We start from the raw sequence: 12,589 nt of genomic DNA, 5'->3' as shown, positions 1-12,589 counted from the left end.
TCTAAAGACTTTACTTTAGGATTTCAAATCTAAATAAATTTGCATTTGGATAACAACAAAAAAAAAAAGAAATTGAGGTTTTGCTTCTGGAACCGCTATCCTGTTCCAGTAGTCTATATGCCTGTTCTTGTACCAATACCATGCTGTTTTGATTATTGTAGCTTTATAATAAAGTTAAAGTCTGGGACTGTGATATCTCCTGCTTTTTTTTTTTTGCTGAGGATTGTTTTGGCTATTTGTAATCATTTATGTTTCCATATGAATTCCCATATTATCGTTTCCAGGTCTGAGAAGAATGCTGCTGGTAATTTAATGGGTATACTTTTTTATTTTTTGAAATGTTTTCTGCAGAGAAGGGGGTCTCACTATGTTGCCTAGGCTGGTCTCGAACTCCCGGCCCCAAGCAATCCTCTCGTCTTGGCCTCCCAAGGCACTGGGATTACAGGCATGAGCCACCACACATGTCCATACGTAAATTTTTAAAAAGAAGAACTTGAGCACTGCAATAAGAATGACTGAATAAATACAGCTTGAGGCACTCTTAGGGAACAAGAGTTTAAAACCATCCTCAGAAATGTCTCTGTTAGCTGGGAGAATTTTGTCCTTAGAGTCACCTCTGGCAGTTTTTAATTACCAGGAGGGAGGAGATGGGCAAGGCTGCACCGGGATTCTTTTGAGTTCAAGCTGAAAGCAAGGTAGGTGTCAAGCTGCTCACCTCACCCCAGGCAGAAGCTTTCATTAGCAGCGTCCTGACAACCCTTCTAACTAGGCAGGGCCGGCCAGAATCCTTGCCAGCAGAGAAAAGTCATTCATGACAGTCTAGCCTGGGTTACAACCCCAAAGTGTCTGCTAATCAAAATTAGGCCTCACATGGGGTGCCAAGAGAAGAGGAACAGCGTCCCAAAGCGTGTGCAAAGGCAGAGTGACACATCTTGGAAACTCTTAAAGGAAACCTGGATGCAATCTGTTGGAAGGAACCAGGCAGAGGCCTGTGATCATGCATTTTTCTGGCTCAGTGAAATAAAGCTCCTTGGTATTTGCTGCCTAGAAGCTTCATGAAGTTAGTGGACACACATTGAAGTGTGACAAACCCTAGTTTTTAATTGTCCTTGCAGGTTTCTTCCTTTGTGATTTACCCAGAAAATTAAGAAGAAGAAAAGATACTCAAAGGCCTTTGTTTTTATTCCATCTTTCAAACCTAATAAAGTTTCCAGTTTGCTTTAGTCAACTCTAAACAAGGGAAGAGACGGTTTTAGGAAATTGGACATCCTGAGTGCAAAAAGTAAGAAATTGACACTCTTTTCTGTTTGCTTAAGTTCCCCAGGTCACACCGAACTCATTCCAACATGATACTCAGAATTCTGGGTTTCTAGTTGCTTCCATTGTTAAAGGACACCTTACTTCTGGTAAGAAAATGCTGCTTGGGCTTTCTGAGTAGTCTTTAGCAATCTATCATCCTTCATACTGGAATGAAATTCAGTCCTTTATACTGAAAAATTATATGTCAGGCATACGTTTCTGGATAATAAGATATGCTCCATGTGTTTCATACAAAAATAACTGACAAGGTACAAAGATCTGCTTTAAATTGTATTTAAGAAGTGGTTTAGGTGAATTTTGCCAGCTTTTGCCTTGGGTTGCTTTCTTTTTTTATTTTTTCTTTTTTTGAGTTGGAGTCTCACTCTGTCACCCAGGATGGAGGGCAGTGGCATGTTCACGGCCACTGCAGCCTCTACCTGCTGGCTCAGGTGATCCTTCCACTTCAGCCTTACGAGTAGCTAGAACTACAGGTGTGCGCCATCAGGCCCAGCTAATTTTTCTTGATCTATTGTAGAGGTGAAATCTCATCAAGTTGTCCAGGCTGGTCTTGAACCCCTGGGATCAGGCGATCCTCTCACCTCAGCCTCCCAAAGTGCTGGGATTATAGGCGTGAGCCACCCAGCCCAGCCTGGGTTGATTTCATTCGTTTCGATTGTTGCTGAGACTCAAGACCCAAAAACCCCTTTCTAAAAAAAAATATTAGTGACCGGGCGTGATGACTCACACCTATAAATCCCAGCACTTTGGGAGGTGGAGGCAGGAGGATTGCTTGAGCCCAGGAGATCAAGACCAGCCAGGGCAACATAGTGAGACCTCATCTCTACAAAAAATAAAAGAATTAGCCCGGTGTGATGGCATGTGCCTGTAGTCCCAGCTACTTTAGAAGTGGATGTGGGAAAATCACCTGAGCTCAGGAGGTTGAGGTTGTGGTGAGCTATGATTGTGTCACTGCACTCCAGCCTGGGTGACAGAGTGAGATCCTAAGTCAAAAAAAAAAAAAGAACCAGTAAGAAAAGTCAGGTGATAGTGAAGTGTTATAAAGAAACAAGAAGCCGGGCTCTGTGGCTCAGCCTGGAATCCCGCACCTTTGGGAGGCTGAGGTGAGTGGATTGCCTGAGCCCGCGGGTTTGAGACCCGCCTGGGCAGCGAGACCTCATGTCTACAATAAATCAAAAAATCAGCCGGGCGTGGTAGCGCATGCCTGTAATTCCGGCTACTCGGAAGGCTGAAGCGGAAGGATCACCGGAGCCCAGCAGGTCGAGACTGCGGTGGCCGGGAGCGGCCACTGCACTCCAGTCTGGGCGACAGAGTGAGACTCCAACTCAATTTATGCCCCAAGGTCACAGAGCTGATAAGAGATGGGTTCAATTCGAACCGGGGTATCTCAGGCCAGGCTCTTGGTCACTCTGTGCTATTCCTTAGACCCCTTTGTCCAGCATCATGTTAATCTGGGGACTGTCCTCCTCTGGGCATAACGAACGACCGAGAGGGTGTGGCAGCCAGCACTCCCTGTCAGTTGCTTGAAATACCGAGCAGTAGCGCCTCAGGAAAGCATTAATTGCATGTCCCATTGGGATTATGGAGTGAGTTAAAGCTGCTCCAGGCCCCTGCCCGCTGACTGTTTTGGGAGAGGGGCAGGTGGCCTGGAGACCCCCAAGGGTATGGGGAATAGCCAGCGTGGGGCAAAGGCAGTGTCTGCCACATGGTGAGTATCCAACAGACACACATGGAAGGGAGGGAGGGAGGGAGGAGGATGGAAGGAAGGGCAACCCTCAGCACGAGACTCTAGAAAAAATTCCAGCGTGATGTCGTGTCTCGATGATCTTCTATATTAAAAATGAAGTCTCTCAGGCTGGTGCAGTGGCTCACACCTGTAATCCCAGCATTTTGGGAGGCCAAGGCCAGAGGACTGCCTGAGCTCAGGAGTTTGAGACCAGCCTGGGAAACTTGGCGCAACCTCATCTCTACAATAAATAAATAAAATTAGCCAGGCATGGTGGCATGCGCCTGTAGCCCCAGCTATTCGGAAGACTGAGTTGGAAGGATCACCTGAGCCCAGCAGGTCAAGGCTGCAGTGAGCCATGACTGTGTCACTGCACACTTCAGCCTGGGCAACAGAGTGAGATACCAACTCAAAAAACGAAAGAAATGTTGGCGGGGGGAGCGGAGAAAAAGAAAGAAAGGAAGGAAGGAAGGAAGGAAGAAAGAAAGAAAGAAAAGAAGATTTTTCATGTACCAGGGAGAAAATGTAATGAGCCTGGTGGCTAATACATACCGAATAAATTATGTTAATGATTGAAAGATTTCAACTTCAAAATGCAAGAAAAGCATTGTTTCTAAAATAAGTGCGAGTGCAAGATACACGACAATTTTTATTTTTTTCTTTTAACATACGAGGGGGACCTAAAAAACCTGGAATTTATTTATAAAAAATTGTGTATTTATTCTTCCACATTTAAACTTGTCACCTTTCAAAGGGCTCTCTGATGCAATACGTCTATCGAGACAATTTGTCTACAGCTCAAAACGGTTTTTGAACTCGTCGATTTTGATGCCTTTTGGTGCTCCTGCCGTTTTTTGTTTCACTTCTTCCACATCGGCAAAGTGTTTTCCTTTGAGGACTTTTTTTTAAATCCAGGGCAATGACAACAACAAAAAAATGTGGTTTGGAGCGAGATTGGGTGAATAGGGAGGATGGGGTCTGGAGACCGTGCCTTTTTTGGTCAAAACTGCTGAGCACAGCATGGTGTGGGCAGCTGCGCTAGCAAATCCCTCATCATGAAATGGGCGAATGTGTTGAACGAGTCTCCAGCAAAAGTTCCCTGAAGCCGAACGCAGCCCCTCACAATGCTCGCTGGTCCCCTGATGCCGATGGGTGCCTAGAATACTTACCTAGTGGGGGAAGCCTGGACTACAAGGGGCCTGCCTCCCAAAGGTAATCCGGGTTTTTTCAGGTCCCTCTTGTACCGTGTTCTGTGTAGAGTGGTGGTCCGTTCTAGGCATGAAAAATTCATGAGTTGCACATGTTCCGTCTCACGCAAAGGCTAAGAAACTAAAAACCTCCATTGTGATTGTGGCCAACTTTAGACCCTGTTACATGTGGTTGAGGATTCTCACCTGTGTCAGACAAGCCAAATGTGACTCATCGCTCAGAGTATCTACATAAAATTTGCATGCATAAGCTGACCACATTTTTTGCTGGAGATACATTTCTAGAAACCCATTGACATCAGACATGTAGCCCAATTTTCTCAAACAGAAGGTTGGTTCCTGGGACAGTCGTGCTGTTTGGAGGGGCCATCACTCCACAGCCTCACGCAAAGGTTAGTTTTGCTTCCCCAGCCCCTTCTCTGAGGCCTTTGCTTTGAGCAGAAGAGAGAGATAGGTCATTCTGGCATCACACAAACACTCATGATTGGTTAAAATAATTTTTCTTTCCTTTCATTAGACAACAGGGAAGACATTGGACTCTTATTGGGAATGGTCATCTTTGCTGTCATGTTGTCAATTCTTTCTTTGATTGGGATATTCAACAGATCGCTCCGAGCTGGGTAGGTTTTTGTAGAGTTTCTGTTTTCTAATTTAGATCGTATATGAAGGGAGTCCCTCCAAAAAATGGAATTTATTGGTAAGAAATTGCATATTTATTCTTACATGTGTAAACTTCAGTCGCCTTCCAAGTACTCTCTGTTTGATGCAATACACCTATTGAGATACTTTTTCCACGGCTCAAAACCATTTCTGAACTCTTCGATTTTGATGCCTTTCAGTACTTCTGTTGTTTTTTGTTTCACCTCTTCCACATCCGCAAAACATTTCCCTTTGAGGACTTTCTTCCTCCAGGGAAACAAAAAAAGTGACTCAGAGTGAGACTGGGTAAAAAGGGAAGGCAGAGCACAGGGGTCATGCCGTTTCGGTCAAAAACTCAGCGTGAGGTGGGCAGGTGAACTCGTAAATCACCCCTCATGAAATGGACAAATGTGTTGAAAGAATCTCCAAAAAAAAAAAAAAAAATTTCATTGAAGCTGAAGACAGCCTCTCACAACAACACTAGCTGGTTCACTGAGTCAGTGAATCTCTAGATCACATACCTAGCAGGGGAAACCTGTGCTGCAAAGGGCCTGCCCTCCAAAAGATAATTCCGGTTTTTTTTGGGTCCCCCTCATATATGTTTATATGTACATATATGCATCTATATATATCTATGTATCAGGAAAATGTAGTGACTTCAATTATTTACTAGAAAAATCTGTTAACATGCTTATTCAGAAAAGGAAAATAAAAGGAATGATGTTTAATGAGTATCCCCCTGTGCCAAGCTCTTTGTAGATGTCATTCATTTGATCCTCAAAAGGACCCTGCCTAAAAAGCTTCCTGGCCTATTTTACTGATGACTTGAGTAAGGTTTAGAGAGGCTGAGTTCTCAGCTGAAGGTCCCTGAGCACTAAGCCGCGAGTCCAGACCCAGCTGATGTTCAAAACCCATGCTCTCTCCTTTACTACACAGCCTCTTCCATTGTGCCTCAGACTTACCTGCAGTGCCTGGATTTTTCAGGGTGGTTCAGTCATAACCTGCCTTGGATACCAACCAAACACATGTGCTCGAATCCATGTGAGGTGTGGCAGTGTTTGAGTGTTGTCCCTTTGGTACCAGTCGTGCTTCAGCATCCAGTCCCAAAGCCCCATCTTCTTGGCCTCCTTCGATCAGTTTCCCCCAATAATGGTATTAGTAATGCGCCTAGGTATTGAACATGAGACTTTGAGAGGAGCAAGGCCTTTGATTTTCTAAGTTTGCGGGGTGCCCTGGGTATTTCTAATTTGTGGATAGGCTGGGGTTGTTTGCTCGGGCAGTCCCCCAGTATGTGTAATTATGCTCACATTTTGACACACAGGAATGTTCTTTGCCAAATTGGCCCTGAGTTTCTGTTACTTGCTGTCACTTACTCCATGAGATCATCTTTCCTTTCAATTTATAATCAAAACGCTGTAGAAAGATTTTAAATGTGCTGTTCTAAGTGCACTAAAGATTTCTTATCTTCATAGGCTTCTTCCCCAGAACTTAAAAGTTACACATTAATAAACATACCCTAATACTCTCCTGAGGTCAGCAAACTAACATGGGATTTTATTTTAGGTTGTTTTAAAATATACTTGATTATAAAGTCCCTTCAGATATCATAAGTTCAAATTAACAGCCCATAAAAATATTAATATTTGTGTTATTATCCAAAGATGTCCTAGTTAGTGTGAAATTTTAAGTTTGTAACTAAGAATAACCTAAAAAAAAACCTTTCAGTTGGTACCAATGAATAAGAAAAAGGGCAATTCTTTGCTAATTTATTTTTAAAAAAAGGTAAAACAAGAGATAATTCCAGTATATATTTTAGATATGAGCAGATACTGCTATTTAATATAACTATCCATTACTTATAAGACCTTACTCAGACACAGAACTGAACAACAGAGGGCAAACATCTTAAATATACTGAAACCAAGAGCAAATAAATATCTATGAATATGCTTGCCCTGTATCAGCATGCTGTAGCAAAACTTTACTCCAACAGCATGAATTTGCTACTTTTAAACATAGAGTGTGAATTAGTAAACAAAGACTGAATTATAAAATACTGTATAAATATGTGTAAAGGAATTATTTTTACCCTGAAGTCCAAGATTAAAATGGGCCACCAAAGTTTACTCAGCCATTTTGATTGTTCCTCAGTAAAAGTCCTTAGAGAACCCGTTTAAACAAATAAACCCTGCTCTGTTGTTAACAGGCCTGTCGTTACCATGTAAAAATATGCCTGAGCTGAGTGTAACTCCTCTACTTTCTTGGTACATCCTATCCGCCCAGAACAATTTGTACTGTCAATGCAGAAAGTATTTTCCAACACAACGGCAGTGCTAACAGGTAGTTTGGGGCAGAAAGTGGGTGTTCTTGGCTCTTCCTTCCACGGCCTCACTCCAGTGGTCCTCAATAAGCCCACAGCCTGAGTGACGCCAGTTTTCACTGTGCCACACAACCGCACGGCAAGGTCTCCAGCCTCTTTCTCTATCCACACAGAGAAAGTCTGGAACCGCCACTGTCATTGTGACCCTACTGGGAATAATTACAAAATCCAGAATTAGAGGAGCTTAAATTGTGGGGTTTCACTATGTAACATTCTTTTATTTAATATTCTGTAGTTACGGTCATCTTGGAAAGTTTTATAAAATACCCCTTAAGTTGTTCAGACTTTCCCACACTGACATCTTCTGCTTATAATGGCTGGCTTTTTTAAAAAACATGTTCCCAGTTTCACTGCCAGGGTGGTTCTCCTACTTATCTTGAATCTAGTGTGAGTGTTTTGAAATATTCCTGCTCATTAGAAAGAAGAAAAGCAGTAGAGAAAAGAAGGAAATCTGAACAGATATTGAATCGATTTTCCATTTTACTTTCTGTAAGTAGGAGATGAAACCTCAGCTCCTACATCGGGAAGCTTTATTTTGTTTCTGCATTCTATTCTACTTGACTTCCTAATCTCCTACATGATTGCCTGCACCCATCCTAAAGTAATGTGCTTCTTCTAACATGTCATTTTGTTTTCAGAATTAAAAGAAGAATCTTACTGCTAATACCAAAGTGGCTTTATGAAGACATTCCTAATATGGGAAACAGTCATGTTGTGAAGATGCTACAGGTAACCAAAGACAGTTAAACAAAAACTGAGTGTCAGCTGAGACCAGGGGTGCAGACTAACATTAGAATAGAATTTCCATTCAAATAAATGTGTATACATATTAACACTGTTGTATATGCACATGTAAAAACAATATTGTCCTTCTTTCAAACCCTGCTTAAAAGAGGTAAGAGAATGGAGTTGGGGAAGAAGACAGAGAAGAAGGAAACAGTGCTATTAAAAAGAGAAAAACAGAGGGGAAGACTTGTGGGCCAGGTGCAAGAGCCACCTGATGACCAAGCAATGGGTAGTCATCTTTAGGGACAAAGAGGGGAGGAGAGAAAAGAACAATGGGACAAGCCTCCAGGACACCGAGGGGCTCTGGTTTCTATGAGCTGGAGACGCATGTGGAGGCCCAGGAGGGCACCACTTCCCTCTGTAGACACAACAGCATGAGAGACAGCTTGAGAAGTCTGTGAAAGATGGTGTCCCCAGGGCGGGTCAGGCTTCCATCTGGCAAAGACAAGGGAACGTACCGTGAAGACTCAAGGACATAGGAGACTTTGCTGGCTATGAAGAAGGGGAAAGTCAGCCCTGTGCATTCCTGCTACTTTCTGGCCCTCGGGCTTGGCTGACAGGGGCTCAAAACCCAGTCGGAGGGACGGACGTTTCATCTAAACACTGCGGTGCAGAGACATCAGTGCAATGACAGCAATGAACCCAAGCACGTGATGGGGTAGCGAGGAAACAGGCTGAAGTGTGGAGTTGCTCAGGAGACAGAGCATTCAAAGTCGAGGGGACAGCAGGAGCAAAGGCACGGTGTGAGAACAGCATGCTGGGTAGGAAACAAACAGAAGTGGTGCTGTTGGAGGCTCTGGCAAGCCCGCTAATCAACTCTCCCCAATTTCATATTATTTGAACAAAGGGCTAGGCTAAAAAAAATCAGGTTTGAAAATCACTGGTCAGCAGAACCGTGAGTTCCCTAACACAAGACTGTCTGTGATCTGATCCCTCTCACCATTCCGGTGTCACTCCACCCGCTCCTCATGTCAAGCTCTTTCATGAAGTGACACCCAACATGCTGGTCTTGCCCAAACCTGGCAAGTTCCCCGGGGAGGCTGGGCCTGGAGAGAGTTGGAATGACAATTCACGCTGCTTAATTCAAGATCCTCCTCTCTGTCAAACTCCCTTCCTATTCCGGGCTCCCAGAATTGGAGGGGAATCTTAGGGCTTCCTTCAGATAAGGTTTTGTCGTCTGCCCAAGACACTAAGGAATGGCATCTTAGGCTGCTTGAGCTGCTGTGCCAGGATACCAAAGGCAGAGTGGGCTAAACAACAAACATTTTTTTCTCACAGTTCTGGGGGCTGGGAAGTCCAAAACCAAGGAGCCAGCCAACTCAGTTCCTGATGAGGCTTCTCTTGCGGACAGCTGCCTTCTCATGTGGCAGAGAGAGGAATCAGCTCTCTCCTGTCTCTTCTTCACTGGTCTCATTCAGGAGGGCTCCTCCCTCAAGACCCAGTTACCTCCCACAAGCCCTACCTCTAAATAGCATGGCACTGGCTGCAACATCCAAATGGTGGGTGGGAGAACAAACATTCAGTCCATAACAGGTGGTTATGATTTTACAATAATTATGTTGGGTGAGAGTTATTTGCCCTGGGATGTCAGTCATCAGCTGGAAGTCTCAAGTCCATTTCTTGTCTGGAAAAGCCATCAAACTAAAACCTTCATCTGCCTTCCTGATCATTGCAAACATGTCTGCATGGTGAGTAGGTGTATACCCAGCACTTAGCACAACCTCATTCTCGTTATGTAGGTAAAATAGGATTCTTCTCCACTCTTTTTTTTAAATTTAAGCAAAAAAGTATTTTCTAGTGATAAGGCTCCATAATATTAAGAAATATTCCAACATCTTCCAAAAACCAACTTTTATTTTATTTTATTTTTTTGAATTAGAGTCTCACTCTGTTGCCCAGGCTGGAGTGCGCTGTCATGGTCCCGGCCAATGCAGCCTCAACCTGCCAGGCTCAGGCAAATCCTTCTGCCTCAGCCTTCCAAGTAACCAGAACTACTAGCACATGCTACCACACCCAGCTAATTTTTTTGATTTATTGTAGAGACAAAGTCTCACCATGTTGCCCAGGCTGGTCTCAAACCCTTGGACCCAGGAAATTCTCTCACCTCAGTCTCCCAAAGTCCTGGGATTATAGGCTTAAGTCACCAAGCCTGATCCCAAAGACCAACTTTTAAAAGACAAATATGCAAGTTAATATGCAAGACTCATCTTTTCTCTTTACAACTTTTAAACCAAGAAATGTGCTTAAGACGTGAATTATTGCTAGGTGTGGTGGCTCACACCTGTGATCCCAGGACTTTGAGAGGCTGAGGTGAGAGGATTTCTTGAGCCCAGAAGTTCAAGACCAGCCTAAGAAATGTAGTGAAAATAATATTCACAAAAAATATCAATTAGCTGGGTATGGTGGTGTGCACCTGTAGTTCTAGCTACTCAGGAAGTTGAGATGGGAGGACCACCTGAGTCTAGGAGGTCAAAGCTGTGGTGAGCTGTGATCATGTCACTGCACTCTAGCCTGACTGACAGAATGAGATCCTAACTCAATTAAAAACAAACAAACAAAATCCCAAATTATTTGTATTATTCCTTTACTTCAGTCTCCTCATGAGAGAATTTAATAAAGATTAGAAAGTGAGCTGATAACAAAAGAAGGAGACCATATGGAAAGATAAAGAATGTGAGAAGGCCAGGCGTGGTGGCTCAAACCTGTAATCCTAGCACATTGGGAGGCCTAGGGAGCGAATTGCCTGAACCTGTGATTTGAAAATAACCTGGGCAACTTGGCGAAACCTCATCTCTACAATAAAAAAAAAAAAAAACAGCTGGGCATAGTGGCCTGCACCTGTAGCTCCAGCTACTTGGAAGGCTGAGGCAGAAGGATCACTGGAGCCCAACAGGTCGAGGCTGCGGTGGCTGTGAGCGTGCCACTGCCCTCCAGACTGGGCGACAGAGTGAGACTCCAACTCCAAAAAAAAAAAAAAAAAGTGGGAAAGGAAAAGTTGAGAGAAAGCAAAATTCTAGTGCCTATTCAATTATCTGGAATGGCTGAGGCACAAGGATTTGCCTGAGCCTGGCAGGTTGAGGCTACATTGGCCAGGACCATGACAACGCACTCCAGCCTGGGCAACAGAGTGAGACTACAATTCAAATTCTATTGGCCCCTTTGAATGCCTTTTGTAAAATAAAGCAATCTTTTTTTTTTTTCTAGGAAAAAAGTGAACTTGTGAATAATAATTCCAGTGAACGGGTCCTCTATGTTGATCCGATGATTACAGAGATAACAGAAATTCTCCTCCCAGAACCGAAGCCCACTGACCACAAGGAGAATCCAGGATCCCTGCAGACAAGTGACTCTGTGCAGAAGTCACTCTGCGTCGACACTACAGTCGTGTATATTCCTGATCTCAACACTGGGTATAAGCCCCAGGGGTCACGTTTCCTCCCTGAGGGAGACCATCTCAGCAATGATGATGACATAGTTTCCTCGACCCTTAAGCCACTAGCGGATTCCTTTGACCTGGGAAAGAATCTCAGGTTGAAAAAGTATACTAATTTTGCTTTCTCTGTCTCCGGTATGAATCCACCAAGCAACACACTATTTCTTGAAGAGTTCAGCCTCATTTTAAATCAAGAAGAAGATAGTCCTCCTGGCATTCAAAACTCAGTGGAGGCAGAAGCCACCATGCTTGTGGAAAACAACTCCCAGAATGAAACTATTCCGGAACAGACCCTGCTGCCTGATGAATTCGTGTCCTGTTTGGGAAGCATGGATGAGGAACTGCCATCTATTAATTCTTACTTTCCCCAAAATTTTTTGGAAAGCCACTTCAATAGCATTTCACTCTTGGAAAAGTAGAGCTATGTGGTCAAAACCAATACAGGAACGCTGCCTTGCCATGGGAAGCTGGGTCTTGCCCTCAACAAAAATGGAATTCTGCCTCATTTTAAAAAAATCCATGTATACATCTTCATGTGGACACATATTTTTACTTCTCTTGGGTAAATACCTAGGAGTGGAATTGCTAGGCCTTAAGATAAGCATAGGCCGGGTCTGGTGGCTCAGCCTGTCATCCCAGCACTTTGGGAGGCTGAGGCATGTGGATAGCCTGAGACCGTGGGTTCGAGACCAGCCCGGGCAACTTGGGAGACCTTGTTTCTACAATACATCAAAAATGAGCAGGCCGGGCTCGGTGGCTCAGCCTGTAATCCCGCGCCTTTGGGAGGCTGAGGTGAGTGGATTATCTGAGCCCGCGGGTTCGAGACCTGCCTGGGCAGCGAGACCTCATCTCTACAATAAATCAAAAAATTATCCGGGCGTGGTAGCACGCGCCTGTAGTTCCGGCTACTCGGAAGGCTGAGGTGGAAGGATCGCCGGAGCCCAGCAGGTTGAGGCTGCAGTGGCTGGGAGCGGCCTCTGTACTCCAGTCTGGATGACAGAGTGAGACTCCAACTCAAAAAAAAAAAAAAAAAAAAAGAGCAGGGTGTGGTAGCCGGCTCCTGTAGTTCCAGCTACTTGGAAGGCTGAGGCGGAAGGATT

At 44.2% G+C, this 12,589-nt stretch overlaps 1 protein-coding gene across 1 annotated transcript in view; it reads left to right on the top strand.

Annotated features, from left to right (window-relative positions):
- Window positions 1-11,908, top strand: part of IL23R (interleukin 23 receptor) — a 64,459-nt gene extending 52,551 nt beyond the window's left edge. The window contains exons 7-10 of the mRNA XM_008054442.1: window positions 1,317-1,406; window positions 4,769-4,871; window positions 7,909-7,999; window positions 11,261-11,908. Of these exons, the coding sequence (XP_008052633.1) occupies window positions 1,317-1,406; window positions 4,769-4,871; window positions 7,909-7,999; window positions 11,261-11,908 (932 nt within the window). The remainder of the gene's footprint in view (window positions 1-1,316; window positions 1,407-4,768; window positions 4,872-7,908; window positions 8,000-11,260) is intronic.
- Window positions 11,909-12,589: the final 681 nt, after the last annotated feature.

Source organism: Carlito syrichta, unplaced genomic scaffold (assembly GCF_000164805.1).
Source record: "Carlito syrichta isolate Samal-C Ts95f unplaced genomic scaffold, Tarsius_syrichta-2.0.1 Scaffold78750, whole genome shotgun sequence".
NCBI classification, from domain to species: Eukaryota; Metazoa; Chordata; class Mammalia; order Primates; family Tarsiidae; genus Carlito; species Carlito syrichta.
This window is presented reverse-complemented; position numbering and strand designations above follow the sequence as displayed.